General features: G+C 33.6%; 1 protein-coding gene across 1 annotated transcript in view; it reads left to right on the plus strand.

Moving 5' to 3' along the window:
- The window catches only part of NCAPG (non-SMC condensin I complex subunit G), a 42,237-nt gene that overhangs the window by 1,446 nt on the left and 28,603 nt on the right, over positions 1-12,188 (plus strand). The window contains exons 3-9 of the mRNA XM_063108531.1: positions 330-558; positions 4,121-4,266; positions 4,540-4,624; positions 5,776-5,968; positions 6,491-6,640; positions 10,206-10,346; positions 10,874-10,997. Coding sequence (XP_062964601.1) covers positions 330-558; positions 4,121-4,266; positions 4,540-4,624; positions 5,776-5,968; positions 6,491-6,640; positions 10,206-10,346; positions 10,874-10,997 — 1,068 coding nt within the window. The remainder of the gene's footprint in view (positions 1-329; positions 559-4,120; positions 4,267-4,539; positions 4,625-5,775; positions 5,969-6,490; positions 6,641-10,205; positions 10,347-10,873; positions 10,998-12,188) is intronic.

The raw sequence follows: 12,188 nt of genomic DNA on the forward strand, positions 1-12,188 counted from the left end.
GCATTAAATTTTTAATGATCTCTCTAAACCAGTTCTCACATGTTTGTTTTAAATGACTTCTCTGTTTTAGAAGTAAAGGAAAAGTTCCTACAAAAAGGAATATGCTCTTGTAACAGCGAATACTTCTTTCAGACTGTTTTTCAGACTGTTTTTTGAGACAGTATAAAATATGTATTTAGTATGCATATAGTTTGGTAGGTAGCATTATAGTTTCTCTGCAAGTAATGAATTACTGTTGTAACTTACTGAATTCTGAACATAGTTCAAATGGTACTGATTATTTAGGAATGGTATGTGACTGAATAAATTTTGGTTTGTTTCTGTTTTAGTCTCACGAAGCAAACAGCAATGCAGTGAGATTTAGAGTGTGCCAGCTCATAAACAAGCTTTTGGGAAGTATGCCAGAAAATGCCCAGATTGATGATGATTTGTTTGATAAAATTAATGAAGCCATGCTTATCAGACTGAAAGATAAGATTCCAAACGTGAGAATACAAGCAGTGCTGGCTCTTTCACGTCTTCAGGATCCCAAGGATGATGAATGTCCAGTGGCTAACGGTATGTGGAGCTACCTAAATCTTTTTTGTTTTATTAAATTGTCAGTAGTTGAAATTTTTTTATTATGAGCTATATATATGGAAGAGTGTTGATAATGTATATTTGATTCAAATAATAAAATACTCAAGTAACAACCACTCAACTTTAAGAAATAGAACATCATTAGTACCTTTCAAGCCTGTCTTGTGTCCCATCCCAATTGCATCCCTCTCCTTAAGAGATAACTATTGTCCTGAATTTTGGGTTAATTATTCTCTCACTTTTTAAAAATTTTAGTTAAATAACTTAATTACATGTTTGTCTTAATGTTGTTTTGCCTATCATTTTATGTAAATCGTACTATATTTTTCCTCTGAAAATTATTTCTAACCCTAACATTCATCCATATTGACAGATTTATTTTTTTACTGCATTATATCATTCTGTTGTATGAATGTAACAGTTTATCATTTCTAATGTTAATGTACCCTTTATTTGTTTTCAAGTATTATGCCTTTAAAAAGTGTTGTTACGAACTTTCTTATACATGGCTTCTGGTGCACAGGTTAAAGAGTCTTTCTAGGGTATATACCTCAGGTGGACCAGTTGGGATATATGTGGGTTCAGCTTTATTATAAAGGTACAAATGCTCTACAAGACGATTTACCAATTGATATTACCAATAACAATGAATAAAAGTATTCATTGGTCCATATCCTCTCCAGTGTTTGATATTACCAGATTATAACTTTTGGTGGTATGTATGGTATATGTCATTGTTATGCATCTTTTCATATATTTAGCAGCCAATTATATTCTGTATAATGCCTGTTAATGTGTTTTGCCCATCTTTCTATTGTGCTTTTAATTCAAAAATCAATTGATTTATTGCAGTTTTTTTATATACTCTTAAAAGAAATCCTTGGGTTATATGAATTGTACATATAGGACTCCTTGAGGATTTGTTGAAAGGCCGGTCTTGTGAATTCCCACAGTTTTTGTTTGTCTGGGAAAGATACTATTTCTCCTTCATTTCTGAAGGATAGCTTTACTGGATATAGTATTCTTGGTTGGCAGTTATTTTCTTTTAGCACTTTAAATATATCATCCCACCCTCTCCTGGCCTGTGGTGTTTCTTTTGAAAAGTCTGCTGTTAGCCTGATGGAGATTTCCTTATAGGTGACTGGTCACTTTTTTCTTGCTGGTTTTAGAATTCTTTGTTTGTCTTTTACTTTTGACAGTTTGACTATAATGTGTCTAAGGGAGGTCCTTTTTATGTTGAATCTGTTTGGGGATCTTTGAACTTCTTGGATCTGGGAAATAGCTTCTTGGATCTGGAAATGTCTCTCTCAGTACTTGGGAAGTTTTTGGCTATTATTTCATTAAATTAGGTTTTCAATGCTTTTTCCTTTCTCTTCCCCTCCTGGCACACCCATATGGGTGTGGAGGTTTATATGATTAAGGTCTGATAGATCTCTTAGGCTTTTTTCATTTTTTAAAATTTATTTTTCTTTTTTTTGGTCCAACTATTAATTTTTTTAAAAAAGCTTGTCTAGTTCAGAAATTTTCCTCCTTTTGTTCTAGCCTGCTGCTTATGCTCTTGGTTGTATTTTTTATTTCATTGAACGAATCCTTCAGTTCCAGAATTTCTGCTTGTTTCTTTTTTATTGTTTCTGTCTCTTTGTTGAATTTCTCATAAATGTCCTGGATCGTTCTTTTGACTTCATTGTGATTTCTATCGACTTTTTCTTGCATCATGTTGAGTTTCCTTAATATTGCCATTTGGGATTCCTCTTCAGGTGTTTCGCCAATTTTCTGTTGTTCGGGGTCTGGTATTGTAAATTGTAGTTTTGTTTTGAGGGAGTCATGTTTTGCTGTTTTTTTTATGCGTCTCATATTTCTGGGTTGATGTCTAGTGGTGTAGTCACTTTTAATTTTTGGAGTGGTTTTTGAGGGGAGAGACTCTTACCTGTAGAAGTATTCTATATTGATAGTTGGGTTGGTCATTGTAGATTTGATTCTGGGTGAGCACAGCAGTAACTGCTGGCTCATTCTCCACACCTTTGCTGCTGGTGTGGGCAGGCTGCTGTGTTAGGTGGGACTCGGAGCTTCCAGGGAAGGTGGGCGTGGATCTAGGTGACTTGCATTCCCCACAAGCCCTATGCTCTCTGCTGGTGCTGGTGGGCTTCCTGCATCAGGCAGACATCCGAGCTCCCAGGGAAGGAGGGCATGGATCCAAGCAGCCAGCATGCTCCCCCACTGTTCATTGGCATGGACAGTTCCCCTATGTCATTTGGGACTATTAGCTCCTGGGGAAGGAGGCTGTGGATCCAGGTGATTAGTGCAAGGGACTGGCTCAGTCCCTGCTTGCAGTCCACTGGGGCTGGGGGGTGGTGGGTGTGTAGAATCGGGTGGGGCTCTGAGCTCCTGGGGGAAAGGAGGGCATGTATCTAGGCAACTGGCACACTCCCCCACACTCTTTGCTGGGGTGTGAAGGACCACTGGTTTGGCAGGACTCTGAGCTCTCCCAGCTCTTATCCCAAAATGGCAATGTACAGCAGTGCCCTGGGACCGAGGGGTTGAGGGTGACTCTGTGTGTAGTTCCCCTCTGGAAAAATACAGTCGTGTGGGCTCTTAGCCACTCCACACACTGTACTCACTGTCCACAAGGGATGTGTCATTACTTTTCAGCCTGATTTGTAGGCGTCTGTGCCGGCCCCACTGCCTACCATGTCCCAACAGTGCAGGGTTTCTCCAATCTCCGCACTGCTCTTCCTGCTTTAGATGGATCATTGTTTCACACTCTTTGAGGTATCTTTTATTGATTAGAATTTTAATGTCAAAATTATTCATCTCTGCCATTATGATTAGCACCTTTTATCTTTTATTTAAGAAGTCTTTATGCCTGGGGTCAGAAAAATAGTCATACTTCACCTTTCCATATGTGCCTGGGTATATATTGGCTACTCTTCTGTTTCACTGTTCTCTTTGTCCCTATTACCAGTTTTATAATTTTGATAACTCACAGTGATTGATATTTTTTGGTTTTAAAGGATACACACAATAATATTGTGTAAAATATATGTTTGATAGTTAACATGTACTCCAACTTTATTAGCTGGAGAAGATGTAAGAAGTACAGGTGAATAAATATATTTAATTACAAGAAATGGGTTTTGTTTCAGTGAGTAAAACTTAGTTATTTCTTTTTAGGACTCATTAAAAAATCAAAATAATGGTCCTTTATCAAGCCATATCAGTTTAAAATAAACTGCCTGCTATACTAAACTTTCTCCTAAAAATTGAAGAGTAGCAAAGGTATAATCATAGTGATGGATTTTCTTTGACTTTTAGGGCTATTAGTTTTCAGTTTTACACTTAATGCCCAGTACATTGACTAATTCCTCATTCTGTCCTTAGAAGGGAAGTTGGCAGAAAAAAATCTTTAGCTAAAATTAAATGTGTAAGACTAAAAATTGGTATTTTTATCATTTTAAAGGCATTTAAAAATATCAGTGTGAGCTATTTTATGACTATAGTCAGATAATTTCTTTAGTACTGAAATGTGTTGCTTTATTTTTAGCATATGCTACTTTGATTGAAAATGATTCAAATCCAGAAGTTAGGCGGGCAGTGTTATCATGTATTGCACCATCAGCAAAGACTTTGCCAAAAATTGTAGGGCGTACCAAGGATGTGAAAGAAGCTGTCAGAAAGCTGGCTTATCAGGTAAGTCGAATATCATGTGTAGGCATATTCTTAAACTACAAGAAGCAATTTTTTAAAGATACTTTTGAAACATACTTGGCACATAATGCTTTCTACAATTGGGATTTTTATGGAAAGTATAGGTAATTTAGGTAGAATCTTATTGTATTAAATGTGTTATCAGATATTAATTTTTTTGGAGGTTCTGGGTAATTTTCTAAGATGAAGGCAATATTGCTAATTATGAAATCTATAAACTGTGTTTAATGATCATGTTTTTATTAATGTTTTAAGGTTTTAGCTGAAAAGGTTCATATGAGAGCCATGTCCATTGCTCAAAGAGTAATGCTCCTTCAACAAGGTCTTAATGACAGATCAGGTAAGATATACATCTTTATATACAAAACTTTAGTAGATTTTGAGGTCAGACTTAATAAGGTTTAGCAAACAAGCACTATAAGTTAGATCAATCATTCCCATAAATGTGGTGAAATTTATCTTAGTGTATTATATAGAAAACATTTCCTAGGGTTAAAGATCTTGGTATTTTGAAGGACAGAGATTATTTCATTCAATGTTCCTGTGTTTTACAGATAGAGAAACTTATACTTAAGTCTATAGAGCTTATTCATGTCCAAAGTGGGATAGGATCTCTTTCTGCCCTTTCTCTATTCCTGTAAAAAAAAAAATGCTATTCTATCCCCTTTGTGTATTCCTTGATATGAATGTGTTTTGTGCATCAGAAACAACAGTTAGGAATGGTCAGACCAGTATAATTTTTCTAGGTTCCCCAACCCCCATCTGTTATTAAACTACAGAACCTGCTTATAGGAATGATATTTTTAAAATTTCCAACTTGCATGAGAAGGCCAAGATGGCTCCATTTTGCTGTAGCAAAAAAACCAACTTGAGTTTGAAAACATTGTTAGAGGACTAATGACTAGGATGACCTTTTTTTTTTTTTTTTGTCTTTTTCGTGACCGGCACTCAGCCAGTGAGTGCACTAGCCATTCCTATATAGGATCCGAACCCGCGGCGGGAGCGTCTCTGCGCTCCCAGCGCTGCACTCTACCGAGTATGCCACGGGGTCGGCCCTAGGATGACCTTAAAAGCTAAGAATAAGGTTTGTTCAGTGATATATGCTTGTATGATTTACTACTGCAAATAGCAATCGTGTAATAGGTGAAGTCAGACAACAAGTGAACTAATTGGTATTATATCTTCTGGAGTAACACCTGGAGCCTGTTGAACTCAGAGGAGAAGGAATGCAAAGACTTTTTTGTAGGCTGTTATAGTAGTTGGGTATTTGGTGCTGATTTTTATTTTGAAGTGAGCATTGCAGTGACTTTTGCAATATCATCATACTTTTTTCTTAAATATACTTTGTTTTGCCTCTTAATCTCTACCTATTTGTACTGTAAATATCAACTTTGTTAACATTGATCTAACAAAAATTAATTAAAGCAAACAAAATACAGGAAATGGAAGCTAGAGGGAGCCTTTGTTCATGTGTTTCAAATGACTCAACAGATGCTGTGAAACAAGCAGTGCAGAAGCATCTTCTCCAGGGCTGGTTACGTTTCACTGAAGGAAATATCTTAGAGTTGCTTCATCGGTTGGATGTGGAAAATTCTTCTGAAGTGGCAGTCTCTGTTCTCAATGCCTTATTTTCAATGACTCCTCTCAATGAACTTGTGGGAATTTGTAAAAACAATGATGGCAGGTACATAAAGAATTCATTATTTGAAATGTAATACTGATAAACTTCTACAATTAAAATTAGTTTTTCCCCCCTATAACTTCAGGTTATATCAACAACTTTATCTACTCCTCTTTTATTTATTTTTTACACTGATGAGTATCTTTTTTCCTTGCTTTCCCCCAACCGCGTGTAAGAATTCATTACTTTGTCATAGACTATCTACTTTATATGATATTAGCTATGTTTTTTTCCCCTCATTTTATTACTTCAGTCTTTGCATTAGCCTACCTTGAGAAAATCCAACAACATGCAGCCCTATTGTGTGCTTGCTTATTTGATTCTCTTTTATTGTTTTAAGTTTCTGCATTCCTTTTTGTGTGAATAAGTTAATAACTTTGTAATTAAAAAAATGGTGTTTATAAATCAAATCTGCTTTTTATTCCCAGTTTTGTACTCAGTTGAATTTTTTACCTGGATATAAAGATCGTGCTTTTTCTTATTCTCAGATCATGCTTTCTCTTATTCTCTTCCTTTTAAATGAAGGAAATTGATTCCAGTGGAAACGTTAACTCCTGAAATTGCTTTGTATTGGCGTGCCTTTTGTGAATATTTGAAATCAAAAGGAGATGAAGGTGAAGAATTTTTGGAGCAGATTTTGCCAGAGCCTGTAGTATATGCAGAGTATTTACTGAGGTAAAATTTTTTATTTTTTTGACTGTGCTTTTGCTGCTGCATTAGTCAACCCCCTTTCTCAAAGTCATGCTTGATTGGCAATAAGTTAAAAACCCTTTTTTGGGGATAATATGAATAAATAGGTATGTGCATTCAGTCTTTGTGAAGAATATGCTGGTCAGTATACTGAAAAAGCAAAGTCAGTGTTTTGAATCCTCTCCTTAAAACTGTTAAGAAATGATTATGAACATTTCTCCATAAAGTTGATAATGACGATGTGTTACCTTTTGAAATCGATTGGCAAACTTTTTCTAAGTGCCAGATAGTAAATATTTTAGGGCCTATGGGCCATACTGTGTCTGTCATAATGACTTATCTCTACCATGGTAGTACAAAAGCAGCTGAAGACTGTGCAAATGATTGAGTGTGGCTGTTTTCTGATAAAACTTTTGTTGACTTTTATGGACACTAAAATTTGAATTTCATGTGACATTCTTCTGTAACTAATTCCTTTTTTTGATTTTTTAAAAAAATGTTATGACCATTTAAAAATGTAAAAATTCTTAACTTGCAAGCTGTACTAAAAACTGGTAGCAGGCTAGATTTGGTGCATGAGCTGTAGTTTTCCAGCTCATGTGGTAGACCTTGTGGCCAGTTTTATTATTAATTAAAAATTTAACTATCTGCTTTTTATTTTAAAGTTTTTTCAAAATATACCTTTTTCTTAAATTATTTAGATTAGTATAATTGTTGTCAAGTTCAAATACAGAAGAATATAGAATAAAAATGTGGAATTCCCTCTTTTATTTAATTCCCCAATCCCATTGATGTCCTTAGAGTTAACAACTAAACAGTTTGGGGTGTATACTTTCAAACCTCTTTCTCTGCATTTACATACACTTTTTAAAAATGCATACATAGGTTTCTTTTTTAAAACATAGCTTACTATGCGTACTGTTTCCTGATTTTTTTTTTAACTTTTGATACCTAGATCATTATTTGTTGGTGCATATAAATCTATTATAGTCTTTAACAGCATATCATTTCATAGTATGGTGATAACATTTAATTTATTCCTCCATTGATGGACATTTAGGGTATTTCTGGTTTTCACTGATAAAAACAAATGTGTGTTAAATTTCCTTGTACATTTTTACGTACATTTGGGATTTTGTGTGGTTAATTCTCAATAGTAGAATTGCTGAGCCAAAGGTTAAATATATTTTGATAGATATTGGTGTGCAGATTTTTAACTTTATGCTTTTGATACATTTTTAAAAATATAGTATGAATTATAGTCCTGAATTCTCTTTGTAAAAAAATACAGTTCTCTGTTTATAATGGTCCCACGTATAAGTTAGGGAGCAAAGCTATGAATGCCTTTGAATTCCCCATGCAAACTCCTGAACCTGGGATAAATATCTCAAATGTGAGCCACTATGGAAACTTATAGCTTGAGCCTATATTAACATCCTGAAAAACATGTGTGAATCTAATAAGTGTTTTAATACAATTATTTCAGGCTTTGACATTTAAGTATTCATTATAATGATGCTTGGAATCATCATTAATGTTGTGATGTTGAAATGTTTCCAAAAGGAATGAGCTTGAAGTAAAGTTTAATAATATGTATAATATAAAAGTAATATGCTTATAGAAGATAGGGAAAATATAAGACAATAAGAGGAAGTGTTAAATATTTAAATGGCATAAAGGGATGGGGGAACCTCTCCTTAAGGACTGCTTCAGAAATTGATTAATTCTTAGTTCCTGGTAATTGACATGTAAAGAGCTTGGTTACTCCTGGCTCTAAGAGGTCAGGGATTCTTAACATTTCCTTGCTTGAGTTTGTGAATTTTGAAGTAAGTAAATTTAACCTAACCAACTTATTTTCTTGTTATAAAAAAGGTAAACTTAAAATCTTATTTTAAGGATTGGTGAAAGAATATTTAAAAAATAGAATGATTTTCTTTTTGCATCAGCATCACTAGATAGGATTAGTTTCTCAGATACAGAAGCAAAATTAAATTGAAAAATTGTATCCTGATAATCTCAGGAATATATTTTCAGGCATTTTATATATTTCAGGTAGAAGATGAAGTGACTAAGAACTCTGATATGAAACAATTTCCTTTTAACTGAGTTGTTCACATAAAGTGAAAGATCAGGGGTATTAAAGGAGACTTATCAAATTAGAGTAAGTATAAGGGACACCAATAAAATTTTTAGAAAGGCCACCTTAAGTATACATTTTTGGAAAGAGCCTTAATAAAAGACTTTCTTGAGTGGTCTGTTTATTATAATGAATCTGTTTTAAAATGGTTAAAGAAAAATTTCATGGTAATTAAAATTGGTGGGTCTGTTTTAAGTTATAGTTATGCAGTTGAAGATTTTTAATCTATTAATGAAACAGCTATTTGAATTTACTTTAAAAAAAATACCCTCCGTCATGATGCTATTCATTGTGCTAAAATGGGTGGAAAAGTAGGAAGAGAACCAAATATGAGTATAAGTGAAGGTCTTTTTAGCCTGTCAGAAAACAGTAACTCTACTGATCTATTGATTTGGATAATTATCAGTCATGTAGTTTTCCTTTAGTTTCCTGCTAGAACCCAAAGGGTGGCTGATGTCTTAAAGATCCTAATCACATGGCCAGAGATATATGAGCGTTATTAACTCTTGGCTATCACTTTATAATAGATAGGAGTCTACTTATGCATCATACATTGTTCTGCAGTTTCTATAACTTGATTTTTGTTGACATTTTAAAAATGACATATTTTTCACCAGGATTGTTTTTCATATTACTTCCAACCTGAAGGTACCTAGTTGTCTAAGCTGAAACCCTTAATTCTGCTTTTAAGTAGCTTTTTTGTTGCTGCTGTTCCACTTAAGGGAGACCTTTGTGGTAGGCTATTGAATATTAATTTTTGGTGAGGGTTGTAAAAAAAACAAAAAACTTTAATTTGGGCAATGATAATAAGAATAAAAGGTGGTTGATGATGCTTGTTAAGTAGCACCTGCACTAAAACAAAAACAATACAGAGATTAGTAGGATCCCTAAGAAAGGAAACTACACATTTGTGGAATTGTCCATATTTTTCTGATTTTTTTTAAAAGGTTAATTGTATTCATGGGTTGTGTGCATAATTACCAGTATTATTATTACTATTATTTTAAACAAAAGAATGATAGTTAATTAGGTATAATTAGGCTAGATCTTTATGACTAATTGAATTTTTGGACAAATGATTCAGAACTTTATAATTGGGAGAATGCTAGTGACATTGAAATATTTAGTTATCAATTTGAGAGAGACATAAATATGTACCTTTTGAAAATTTCTTGTAGAAAATTTGAATCATTAATGAAAATACATTTTCCAGTAGATTCATCAGTAAGGCTGTTTGCAAAAGTTTAGGACAATTGCATAGAATTTACCTGTAGACCAAATTAGTGTTACATGATATAAACATCCATCTATTTGGACTAACTGAAAAAGACCCTTTTCTGACCTGATGGTGGGAATCAATTCCTGTTTGATATTTCTTAACAGATTTTACTTTATTAATTTTGCTTGTTTTAGTTACATCCAGAGCATTCCAGTTGTTAATGAAGAACAGAGAGATGATTTTTCCTATATTGGAAATTTGATGACAAAAGAGTTCATAGGTCAGCAATTGATTCTAATTATCAAGTCTTTGGATACCAGTGAAGAAGGGGGAAGGTATGTCTAAATGTTAACACTTGTTCTAACTTGCTCTTCTGATTTCCTATTGAAATATAGTGTTGTTACAATATGACTAAATGTATTTACTCCTAGCACTCTAAAGTGCTATAAAAAGTTTTCTTTCCCTTTTCCTCTTGTGTACATTTTCTCATATATGTATTTTTTTCTAGTTTAATTTCTTCAGAATAAATCGATAAAATTGCAGTTTTCTGATTAAAAATCTCTTTGTTATAGAGAAGGCTAGTAGCACTATCTAAAAGGTGTGATTCATTTCTGATATTTTGTCATTTTATTATGTTAATTTATTAAAGATCGTTGGGGTGGTTTATAAAACTTATTTTTTTGGCAGAGTATTAATTTTTGACTTTAGTCTCTACCTGCAGATTTTTGTGCCTATAGTGATAAACATGAATGAAGGAACTGAGAAATATAATTAAGTCTACAGAGTAGGTGAAATGTTAGAGATAAAATGTGTCCTACTCTCATAATGGTATTTAAATTAAAATAGTTGTTTTTGACTGCAGGAAACGACTGCTGGCTATTTTACAGGAGATTCTTACTCTCCCCACAACCCCAGTATCCCTAGTTTCTTTTCTTGTTGAGCGGCTACTTCACATCATTATAGATGATAATAAGAGAACACAAATTGTAAGTAATTTTTCTTATTGTTGATAAAGTTGAGACATTTTGGTCAATGACATTGAAGATTCTGTTTTCTCTTTAGAACTTTTTGTTTTGTCTTCATGTTAGTTTTGTCTCTCTTAACAAGTTTTAAATTTCTTAAAAATCAATCTGCCTCGTACACACACGTATGCATGTGTTTTTGAAATATCACCCTCCTCTTATTGGCATACCTATTATTTGCACTGAATCAATTTGAAATGGAGCAGGTTTGGGAGGAGGTGACAAGTGGAAAGTGGGATAAGGTTTTGTCCATGAAGCACTGAGCACTAGAGTGTTTGAGAGCTGGTTCAAGTCATATATACCTGGATTCAAATCTCCTCTGACATTTTCTGGTTTTGTGACTTTGGGCAAGTTATCTAGCCTTTTTACTTGTCTGTAAAATAAGAATAACAGTGGAACTTACCTTTCATTGTTCAGTGAGATAATGTTTATAAAGTGCTTGGTAAATACAGAAATAAATGTTATCTATTATACTATTTCCAGAAGTGTTAATTTTTTTTTCTGGGGTAGCCAAAAGAGACAGATCTGAGTAATTTTTTAAATAAAATTTTATAATTTGAGTTGTAGGTTAATTCAGAAGTCAAATCTTCTAACCTTTTCTTATATATCACAAGTTATACATGCATTGCTTCTATAACATCCCCAGCTAGTGGTTATTCAGCATCTGCTTAAGTACTGTTATTTGAAATTCAGCTCTTTCCTGAATCAGCCAACTCCAATGCCCAGTGCCTCTGAAAGGAAAGTCCTTGTTTATGCTCTCATTATTTATGCACTGTGTACCCAAAGGAAGAATAAAAGGATATTTCATTTTTCTATATTTAACTCCTACATAGCTGAACAAGGGAGGATTTGAGGTTTTTAGGCAGAGAATTTTAGTTTATAGTGTCTAATCTTGTGCACCATAATTCATTTTTCTGCTTTTCAAACAACCTATATGATGGATATTTTATCTTTAACGTCTTTATGCCTATTTACCTTCCCTTCAAATAATTTCACAGTTTTTAGTCCAATGTATTTGATCTTTTTTCCTAAAATTATTTAGCAAACAGAATCTGTCCTGATTTTTCCTGTACATTTTGCTCTATTTTTCAGTAGATGGTGGATATTACTTGGAGTTTTATGAGCAGTTTGATATCATTAGCTGGTATAGAATGT

This window comes from Cynocephalus volans, chromosome 9 (assembly GCF_027409185.1).
Source record: "Cynocephalus volans isolate mCynVol1 chromosome 9, mCynVol1.pri, whole genome shotgun sequence".
In the NCBI taxonomy this organism is placed as follows: Eukaryota; Metazoa; Chordata; class Mammalia; order Dermoptera; family Cynocephalidae; genus Cynocephalus; species Cynocephalus volans.